The following is an 11,160-nucleotide window of genomic DNA, read 5'->3' as shown; positions in this document are numbered from 1 at the left end:
TACCGCAATAATTTTTGAATGCAATTATAAAGGCTGATAGAACTAGACTGGTTAAGCTGCTTTTCTAATTGCTTCTCTGTTCCTAAAATGTCGCTTTCAGGACTGTCTCTCTACAAGCAACCTGGTTGCAGCCTGCCTTTGAGGCAGTCAGACTGTGCTCATCACCATTAGCCCCACAGCCAGTGTGGTCCATTGATGGTCACAGCAGTAATGATGCCACACCTACATTCTCGCATAAATAGTTTTGTTCTGTCCTGTATCTCCCATTAGTCATTCAACTTGGACTCAGCTCATGCAATCTATTTTGAGACACAACAAGTAATCCCTGTTTGGCTTTAGCATCAGTATGGTATATCATGTTCTAATTTTATTATTCTGTCCCAGATCTCATTGCTAAGTTCAGCAATATCTGGGAATTACATTTCTGTAGTCAGCTGTAATAAAACTGCAGATGGAACGCAAGTATTCAGATGTTGTGTAGTCCATCTTGCATAGGACAGAGAAAGCAAAACTTTGGAAACTTCATGTGAAGCAGTAAGGGATAACTTACTGAACAGTTCATACACTGTTACGGGTGAGTTAGCTGAAAAAAATACACTGGCTGGTGCATGCTCAGTCTTTAACAGCTGCTAGGTAAATAGCTGCTTTTTTTTTTTTTTTTTTTTTTTTTTTTTTTTTTTTTTAAATTGTGGTAGGGAAAGGGGGGATAAAAATGTCTTCAGGAATCTGGGGCTTAGGTCTGTTAATGTTTGCTTTTTAGAGCCGGAGAGGAATGATTGTGTGTCTCTTGACAGCTCTTTTGGGGATAGAGGTTGAAAATAACTTGACTGTAGCTACTACGCTAGGTCTCCTTCTTACACGGTTGTCTTGGAGTCTTAAACACTTCATTGTACCCAGAATCTCCCGTGAAGGAGTGAAGCTGCCTTCCTGAAGCACTAAGGGACAGAAATGACCTAGAGGCCTGGCAGCTGTCAGATGCTTTCTAGCACCATTGATGCTTTCAGGAGTTTGCCAGATGCCATTGCACATTATAATCTAAGGCGCAAGTAAGTCTACCCAACTGCTTAGAGCTCGTCACAGAAAAGCTGACAGGTACTGTCCTTTTCCTAAGAGAAGGCAGCAGGGAGGCTTCTAGAATGTACCAAACAGAGAGGTTAGGTCCCATGGTATTTGGAGGACTGTGGGACTTACTGGAACAGGAAGAAACATTGTTTTATCCCATAGTATTCGTTCACCTTTGTGTTACGTATGATTGTTCTTAGCAACCACAGTAGCTTCACCTTGCTGCCCTATGCAAGGTGGCCCGCGATGGATTCTCTTGGCTGGTGACAAAAGTGCAGTGAAATGGCTGTCCACTTGGTGGAGTAAGGAGACTTCAAATACCATGGGAACATGCAGGTGTTGGCAGCTACGCTCCCGGTGCTTTCCCTGGAAATAACTGGTCTGCACTTGGAAACATGAGTTTGACCCTATGAATTCACAGTGGAAATGGGTTTATGTGAACCGGTACAGAGGATTGTTTAATGTCGGCAATAACTTTATGCAAACAGATATTTTGGTCTTTGTGAGCACAACCCCAATTACAACAAGGCTTTATAGTTGCAAATAACAGCTAAATTCTCCTGCTTTAACAAGAACATACCATTCAATATTGTGATTTGTACTTAGGCATGCTCTTTTTCAAATGTTGTGTTCCCAGCCTATCCTTAAAACTTTTTGATCAATGTCTCTGAGAGTGGTATGTGTGTTATAAGAAGAAACAAGTAAGGCATTAATGTGTTTGCTGAGATAACTGCAGTCAGCTGTCTAGCTAGGCTTACCTAGTGGAGTTATGCACATACCTAATTCATAATCTGGTAAGAGTGCTGTTGAAATCGAGCATTCATACTATGTAAAATTAAACCACTAAAGGTGAGGTCCTTTAGCAACTAGAAAATTTCAAAGGAAGATCCTTGCTTGTTGAAACACTTACTCAAAATTTGTAAAGATTTTTTGCTGCTGTTTAACTTTTTATAATAGAAAAAAGATTAGAGAAAATGGCAGTAAAAACATCAAGTATCTTGCTTCTGTGCCATACCTAATTAAGCCAGCCTGAGAAAACTCCATTACTTCTTAAGTAATATTTTTAAGTTTTCAGGCAAGAGTATTAATAAACTAGTTCTTGCTGCCTGTTACCTGTTCTTTATGACACTTAAAAAGAATATACAACTGATGAAGCATATCTGTTAGGTTGTTAATCAGAGCTACAGTAGTCAATGGAAAATGGGATTTAATTCAAAATACAGTAAGACTATTAGAAGCCAAATATTCAATGAGGGTTACATTATGTACACTATAAAAAGAAATTGTGCTATGAAGCTATTTTGAGAGGATGGGTCCCAAGATGGTACTATATGCTGGAACACAACCAGAATTGTAGAAGAGGTCATCAGCCTTGGGGAATGCAGTCTTTAGATGCTGTTTCTGACACCAGATTACAATTTGATATGTAAGTGGAAGTGACATTGATGGAAAAGCAGCTGATTGTAAAGAAATCCTCCAAATGACAGCCATGGCCTGTGGTATTCAGTGAAATGTTTCCTCTTGAATTATTTATTCTTAACAGGCAAATATGGTAGCACCACCACTAGTCATATTCACGTTCAGAAAACTAGATTTGCAGCATGTGAAATATTTATTACACATAGTGCATGAGTCAAATGAAGAAGTTGCCGCACATCTCTGATTAAACAACTATTTTGATGTACCTGGAAGGAAAAATAGCCCACTGGTACTAGCAGACATGTTCTACCTAGAACTGGAGAAGCAGAGATCAGCAAAGAGTAATGCCAGCTACATCCACTGGCAATAAAAATTGGCCTCCTCTTTGATTTAGCCTTACAAACTGTACCTTGCCAGTGCAGTTGCCCAGCAAGTGTGTGGCACATGTTCAGCTCGGTGTCCTGGCTTTAGCACACTTGGGGCACACCCAGCTTTCAGATCCTGGACCTTTATTGACAGCATCTCATATCCCAATTCTCCTGTGTTCAGTGCTGTCAAATAATCTCCCAGCTGTCAGATTTTTGCTCAAAATATTCATCTGTCTACAATGACAGCTTCTGCATCCTCTTCAGCTCTCCTGTCAGCTTGATTCCAGTGCTCTCTGGCACTCAAGCTGTCTGTGTCAGTTCTCAGACTTCAGTACTAACTCCCCAAACTGTAGTGTCTATACCTGGAGGTTTTTTTTCTCTCCCCCCTGCCCCACCCTTACAGATTAATGCAAGAATGGCAAAGATTTTAGTGGTGACAGTTTTGGTCTAGATCTACATTGCCACTTACTTGCATACCTAGACCAAGTTCCTTCTTTGTGCGGCAGAAGATAAAGGAGAGCCAGTGGAAATTAACTGGATTCCATGAGACAGAGCGTGATGCCTCTGAGGTGTGGGAATTCCTCCTCTGGTCATGGCAAACAGGAGTAAGTCTATTACTTTTTGTTTTGTTTTGTTTTTCCACAATACTTAGCGTGACTCCACTTCCCTGTCTGGGACTGTACAGCTGCCAACCTGCACACGGAGATGCGAGTCAGATGATGCAAGGATGCACTCTGAGGCAACCTCAGAAAACAAAGTGGGACAATGACATACATGTGCTCTGAGTCTTTAAAGGGGCTGAACTCCACTTCAGAGCAGTTAGACTAACAGTAGATGACTCCACATAGATGTGCTTTCCACACCTCTGAGGGGTACCAGCTCACAGATTTTTGAATACTTTGAATAGGTGCCCCTGAGAAGTGTGCAAAGCTCAATCCCCGTGTAACCTGAAGGTGAGTTCAAGGGTCCCAAGATAAAAGCTAAACATCCTGACATCTTAAGAATCCTGCTCCAACTAGGCAACGTCAGAGAAGTTTGCTGATCAAATATCTTGCTTCCCTTTTCTCTTTCAGATCTCCTCATATCTCTTCACAAATCCTTTGCTTCCCAAGGGTCATATCTGATCTCTGCACTTTGATATTTTTTTTTTCCAATCTGGAAAGACCCTTTTGTACATCAGTAAGGGAACAGGAGAACTCTTCTGTATTTGTTGTAAAACTAAAGGAAGGTCAAGGTGGCAGGGGCTCTGGAACCAGCTCCTTATCTGCGTCAGAGGGTGGATGTGGGGAGAGCTGTATTGCTAGTGTCACTGGGTCACTGATCAACAGCTGACTTACAGCCTACAGGGCTGTGAAGTCAGCCTCTTCCCGAACCCTGAATTTGCACATGAAAGGGATGAGAGACTTGTGCTTAAAGAAACAAAACTTCCTGAGGAGAACACTCCTATTGGTTCCTCGAAAAGAGATGAATTTGACTAGCTTGCTCTAATCATGGGATTTTCAGGGTTCTACGGACCTCTCTTACGGCAAGAAGCAAATTAATGGATACTGTCTCAATTCAAAACCTGCTGCACTTTCATGGTCGTTTTAGACGGACAGCTTTATCAATCACCTACAGAACATCACTCAGTGATGGATGGCCAGCTGTGCTCAACAACCACAGTGGGAAAGTGCTGTCATAGGCAGAGGCACTGACTCAGCCAGTGCTCCTTCCTCCCCAAGATGCCGCCTGTCGTTCCTGGTCTGAGGCACAATGCAGGAATCAGAACTGTTCCTGGTCTTCCCTCTGTCTGCTCACAGCTGGGGGCTTAAAAAGCAGACAAAAAAACCCTCAGAAAAGGGACAGAGCAGAGAGATCAAAATAAAACCCAGCTGTGGAACACACCCTTGGTGGAAGGCTTTAATGAGGAACCCTGCAAAGGCAGGGACATCCCTTCATTACCAGATATGTCTCATTACAGCATGGGTGCACAGTGTCTGTTGTAATCCAAGCACAGCCACGAGGAGTGCCTCTGCATGGCTCTGCCTGGTCACTTGAACAAAATGGAGTAGGGGAGCTCCGCATGTCCTCCTTAATTGCCCCCTAACTCTCTGCACTCTGCTTTCCTCTCCCTAGCCTGGACCTCTTCAGACCAGGATCGATGGCTTTTTCTTGGGAGAAATTGCAGTGTGACTGGTGTTTTATTTGGGGAGATATGGAGCAGTGAAGGGACTGCAAGTGTGTCTGTGACAGTGGGGAAAGGAACTCAGGAGGTACCCGGCCCGCTGTCCCCCAGCTGCTGGAGGGGAGCGCGCTGTCCTCTTGAACATCCTGCCTCCCTCGCTTCCCCCTGCCCCATTCCCTCCGCCATGTGGCGATTTTCCTTCCCAGAGAAACTCCCCTTCGCTGCTGTCCCCAAACCGTCCCCGTCCCCCGTGGCGTTTCCCTTTGCCCTCACACCTCTCCCCGCCCTCAGGCCGCCCCGCTCTCCTCACGCCCGGCTTCCCGCCCGGCCCCGGCGCCGCCTCTCCCCTCACCGCGGCGCCCCCTGGCGGCGGCCCCGCCCCTGCCGAGCGCGGCGTCCACCGCCCCCTCCCTCTCCCTCCCCATCCTCCGGCTCTGCCCTATTGTTCTCCCTTCCCTCGCTCCCTCCCTCCGACCGGGGCTTGCGTCCTCCCTCCGCTCTCCTCCATCCATCCCTCCCTCCCTCCTCCTCCTCCTCCTCGCTGTCCCTCCCGCCCCGCTCCCCGGAGCTGATGTCACGCACCCGCTGAAGGCGCGGGCGATCATGGCTGCTGCGGCCGCGGCCGTGCCGCCGGCCTCCAGCTAATGCCCGCGATGGAGCCGGCGAGCCTGCTGCGGTTCCTGCGGAAGCTTAAGGAGGTTTTCGACGTGTGCGACGAGGATGCGGACGGCTTCATCCGGGTGGAGCACTTCGTCGCCCTGGGGCTGCAGTTCGGCCAAGGGGATGAGGTGAGTGGGGCGACCCCCGGGCCCCCGCGCCTCGCCTGGCCCGGCCCGCTGCCCCGGCCCCCGGCAGCCGCGCAACTTTCACCTGCTGCTGCTGCTACGCGGGGAGCGGGGCCACGGCTCTGCCAGGACCACCCGGACACCCCCCCCCGCCGTCACCCACCTTCCCTTATCGCGGGCCGAATTCCCCGCGTCTCTCGGGGAGCCCCCGACTCCTCCCCTCAGGGCGGCCCAGTCCCTCTGTCCTCAGGGTGGCTCGGACTCCCCCCGTGCCTCAGGGCGTCCCAGAGCCCACCCATGGCGGCCTGGACCCCCTTCCCTCAGGGCCACCCGGTCACCCTCTCCTTTTCCCTTAGAGTCCTCCCCGAAGACAGCCTAAGTAAGTCCCTCCTTCCCTCAGGGAGTCCCGGAGCCTCCTCATTCCCTCAGGGCGGCCCAGACCACCCGGGCTGACCTGGCTGCCGCTCCCCTGGGGTGGAGGGACCGGTCCCAGGAGTGCTCGGAGGTCGCTGTGCTTTTCCGGGAGATGTATTTATTCTGGTGACAACGCGGGTTTTCTCTGTCCTGGCTGAGCTGCGTCCTCACCAGGGTACCAGGCGCTGTGGGGGTACTGGGAGCAAAGCCCTGGGCCGAGGGAGCCGCTGGCCGGGCTGCCCGGCCTTCCTGTGGGCCAGTGAAGTGTCTGAGCAGTTGGGGAAGCACCAGCCCAGGTGCCCCCTAAAACCTCCAGGTGATGGGCTGGGAGCGAGCACTCCATCCAGCCCTTCAGTGACACAGCGTAAATCTGGAGTTGCGCCACTGGTCTCGCTGGAGCAGCTGCGTCAGTGGGACCACTGTAAACCCATGACATCCGTGTAAATGAGACTGGGATTTGGGTCAGTGTATGTGGGTAATGACATGCGTTTGGTTTGAAACAGTTCCCTTAAGTGATTCAGTCAAGGGCTGCAGCTCCAACAAAATTAAACAGCAAGAAACGCTTGCTTTCCCTAGGAGAACTCTCGGGATGCTGCACTTAACTGTTTGATGCTTCAAAATATGCCCCAGCAATTTTGGGTGCCGGGGAGTGGGAGTGGAGTTGGGACTAGGATAGGATCCAGCAAACCAGTATCAGCCAACCTTTTAAAGTACAACAAGACAAATTAATGTGAGGAGGCAGTAAAACGGTAGTTTGTAAAGGGATGCCAAAGATGCAGCAAAACCAGAGTGAATTCACAGTAATTCTTGGAGCAAATTACTTATTTCTGGCTTACCACTGGTAATGAAACACAGCTTGTGAATGAAATCAGAAGACCAGGAGACAGAAGGCTTATTGCTTGCAGATAGTCACAGGTCTGTTAAACATTTTCGTAATGAGAAGATGGAGTTTCTTGTTTTAACCAGCAAAATAAGGAGGAGAAATAAGTAATAGAAGAGAGCTTTATTGATTTCTGCTTTTCTTTGTCTCTTGGTAAGTTGTATAATTTTATATAAACTAATAGAAGTATTTTTAAATACTTAATGCCAGATGCACTGCATCAGAATTGCTTTTTGCACTACTGCATTTATTTGGAGGCAGATCAATGGCTTTCTTTTGCAGCACTGAGGAAGACTGGTCAAATTCCATTGGCTGTTTTGCAGCAGGATGGCATTGATGGTTGTAACAATCCTTTTTGGTCTTAGAAATCTCTAAGGTTGTGAGAGGGGAGCAGGTTCTGAAAGATGCGAAGGAGGATTCAGGTGGTGATCTCATAAGCTTAGAGTGAATTGGAGTGTATTAATTGGAAAATATTCAAATGGAAAGGGAAGGAAGAGAAAACTGGAAATCTCAACAATGACGGCAGTAGAAAAGTACCACTTGTTAGTGGTAGTATCTAGGTTTCAGGATGGGCTGGCTTACTGGGCAGGCATGGGAGAGGTTGCCAGTGATGAGAAATGCATCCTTTGGATTTTGCTCAGTTGTAACTAGCAGTGTTCAATAAGCTATTTGCAAAATTGGGACAGAGAAGTCTTATCTATGTATCCGTCAGGGTTATAATATAACTTGTGCTGGTTCACTTCCCTGTGTCTATTGTAGTCATTGGCTAGCAGTCCCTTGACTTCAAAGGAGTATGTGTCAGCTGAGTAAATGGGATTTGTAAATGACCAAAAGAGGCTTGTTAGGGTAATACAGATTCAGTTTTCCAAGTGCAGATTTACTGTAGAACCACCACTGTAGGTGAGCTAGTCTGGTTTTAAGTCTTGTTAAAAATGAACTTTACGTGTGATGAATCACAGTTGATGTTTGGAGACAGTGAGATTCTTTTCTCCCATATAGCACAGTGCTTTCTACCTTGCATCTGCAGGAACCTAATAAGATCTGTGTGGGAATGCATCTCATTAAATTAAACAGTTAGAAAGCAGTTCCCTTTAACATATTAGAACATATTTACTGTCATTGAAAATTAATTATACATTTGAAAGTGCTATACTTCTTCAGCTTGATCCATCTCAGCTCCCTTTACATTCAAAAGAAATCTTTCCATTAGCGTGACTGACAGATTGATTTGCCCTCATGTGTAAGTTATTTGCTCCTTCTGTTTATGTAATTCATCTGGCTACAGGAAGGATCCTATTTTGTAGCACTGTTGCCTTAATAATTCTGATTGCTACCAACAGTAGCCCTGGGTGATGTTTATAAAATGAGAGAGTGTCTGTTCCTTCAGTTGTGTCAACCTAATACACACAGCTTTCCACCTCTTCTCTACCTCGTCAGAGCCACCGCCATCCAACATTTGGAGTCTGTAAATTCTTAATACTAATTTCTGTAGGGCTTGTGACTTCAACTGTGTAGGGCATTTAGCCTTTTCTGTTTTTTTTCTTATTCTTTCCATTTCCTTTTTCTATCTTTGTGTGTGTGTGTGTGTGCACGTGTGTAGTCAACATGCTGAAATTTATCATTCCTGAAAGATACCAACTGTCTGAAAACTGCCCCAAGGCAAAATACTGCAGCAGGGCAGCAGTCTTCCATTCAAGCAAAGCAGTCCTTATCTGCACAGTCAAAATAATAAACTTTAACACTTCTGATTAACTTTTTTTTACTATTTTAGTGGGCTTTTGAGGCCTCTGCTTCTAACAGCTTGATGCTTTTCTTTTCTTGTTTGACCGCGACATCACTACTGTACCTCATTTCATTCTGCCTTTCCCAGAATTTCTGCTGAAATCCTCTTCTTGCCACGTGATCATTGAGAGTCCACTGCAGCAGAATAGCGATTGCCTCGGAGCAGCTGTTTAGATAAGGTGTTTTGGCTGTGGAAGCACTTCTTGCAAGTTTGCTTGCAAACCTTTTCTTTGCCCTTCAAGGCATGTGGTTCAACTAGAGGAAGAAGTCACTTGACCATGTCAGTTTGGCAGAGCCAGCGGCAGAATCATGTCTCTAAATTCCTGCTACAGTGCCTGAATTACCAGCAGAGCAGGCTAGCTGTCGAGCACTGCTTGCCCATACAAATAGTTGTGGAACTTAAGCTTTTAAGCAGTTTGGCATTTTGACCTCTGTTTGTCCCATCTGACTGTAGGCATTTAACTCGGTTGTCTGAATTAATCTTTCTCCATGGTCACTAATGAGCAATTGAACACTCGGAGAGTACAACAGGACCCAAGGATGAAATAAATCCTTCAAGAGTGCTTCTTTATCTCCACTGACAACAGAAACTCCTTGCTGAAACTTTTGGTTCAGTGCTTAAAAACAGCAGGCTTGGGCCTTGCTTTCCTGTTGAATGGTCTGTTTGCCAATTGTGGAGAAATTTGAAGAAAGACATGAAGGGCTGTTTCCAAAGCGACTTCACTGGATGGCATGTACTCACTAGCTGAAGAAACACTTCACATAACATTGAAAAATGCCAAGAGTCCCTCGCCATCTGGTTCCCTTTCACTGGGAAGATAGTTACACTAGCAGCCGAGCGTCTAGGAGCATTGTGAGTGACGTGTTCAGCAAGCCCCAGTTCTGGCAGTGGATTGTGTGAATGTGTATTTCAGGGTAGTGCCAGTTGATGTTTCATTATGCCAGATTCTATTTAAACTCTACATTCAGGTTTCAGTAACAAGTGAAACATCCTGAACATGTTGACAACTTCTTTTTGAGATACGTAATCGCATTTTGGAGGTGTGCAAGCCATACAGGTGCTTAGACAGTAATCTTTGTCATGGTAGGATCAACAGATGCTCATCAACTTGAAGCAGTGTCACATCTGAGAGGGAACTTGAGCAGCTGATAAAATCTATAGGCCAATATCAATTATTCTTGTGAGCAGGCAGTAATTCACTTGGTTTATTAGTGCAGTAGAACAGAAGTAGCTGAAAACAAGTTCACATATTTCACATGAACAAACGAAACTTTCTGGCCAAAAGAAACTATTGAAATAGGGAGTTGTTTGTTGCTAATTTTAGTCGCTTCCATTCATCCCCATTCTGGGCTGAAATTAAAGGCATCAGCCTCAAGTGCTGTACAGGTAGTAGTTTGTGGCTGCTGGCTGAGTGTAGTGTCATCCTGATGCTCCATTTTGACTTGCTCTCGGATGTCGCCATGGGACACCTGATAGAGTCATGCTCCAAACACAGTCCTTCTATTGTAACCACTCCATAACTAGCTTGTCCTATAAAGAGCAGGAGTTTAATTTTACTGCATGGCAGCATGGAGTCTTTCTGAATGGTCTGGGTGAATTTCAGGCTCCTAGCTGTAGTGTTGCACCTAGAAATTAATGGAATCATTGCAAATTTACATTAATGATGTGGATGATGACAGTGACTAGTTCATACCTTCTTGGTAATGCGCAGTATGCTCCATACTTATCTGCAGCCATGGGAAAAACAAATTTTGGCACCGAGACATTGAAAGATAAGTATTAGGGTGTTGCCAAGCAATACTACCATTTTCATAATGGAGGCAAAAAAGAGTTATGACTTCTTTCTTTTCTGCTTTTCCTGGAAATAATTACTCAAAGAAAAAAATCAAATGTTTGCCTAGACGCAATGAGGACGCAAAGAGTACTTCTATGTGACAGTGTTCTCTAGGTAGCAGCAAGGCTGCCACACATTTACACTCCTTAAAACTATATTTGCTAATGACCCAGATATTTCATATCATTTACAGTGATTTGGAAAAAATGCATTTCTGAAATTGCACAGCAGGGTACTTAGTTTATGGATTAGTCAAGGTACAGTCACTGTAGCCTTCCTAATGCAGTACAAACTAGCAGTATGTTTAAAATAGCCTTTTGGAATATCCTGAAACTAAGCATGTGTTTCTAAACAGCTGACATAAAGCAAGCTTGGTAAATCAAACACTCTCTGAAGCACTGTTAGGCAGAGAGAAGCTGTAGGTTTGCTGTGCACTCATGAGTTTAATTCG

General features: G+C 45.6%; 1 protein-coding gene across 2 annotated transcripts in view; it reads left to right on the top strand.

Annotated features, from left to right (window-relative positions):
* The first annotated feature begins 5,442 nt into the window (after positions 1 to 5,442).
* Positions 5,443 to 11,160, top strand: part of RAB11FIP4 (RAB11 family interacting protein 4) — a 125,057-nt gene continuing 119,339 nt past the window's right edge. Inside the window, exon 1 of one of the 2 annotated variants that reach the window (XM_063351847.1) lies at positions 5,443 to 5,801. In XM_063351847.1, the coding sequence (XP_063207917.1) occupies positions 5,658 to 5,801 (144 nt within the window). In that variant the 5' untranslated portion in view covers positions 5,443 to 5,657. The remainder of the gene's footprint in view (positions 5,802 to 11,160) is intronic. The other variant, XM_063351846.1, reaches the window with a different exon arrangement.

The sequence above is a fragment of the Chroicocephalus ridibundus genome, chromosome 14, assembly GCF_963924245.1.
Source record: "Chroicocephalus ridibundus chromosome 14, bChrRid1.1, whole genome shotgun sequence".
NCBI lineage: Eukaryota > Metazoa > Chordata > Aves > Charadriiformes > Laridae > Chroicocephalus > Chroicocephalus ridibundus.
The sequence above is the reverse complement of the archived record's forward strand: the minus strand, read 5'-3'. Positions and strand labels throughout refer to the sequence as shown.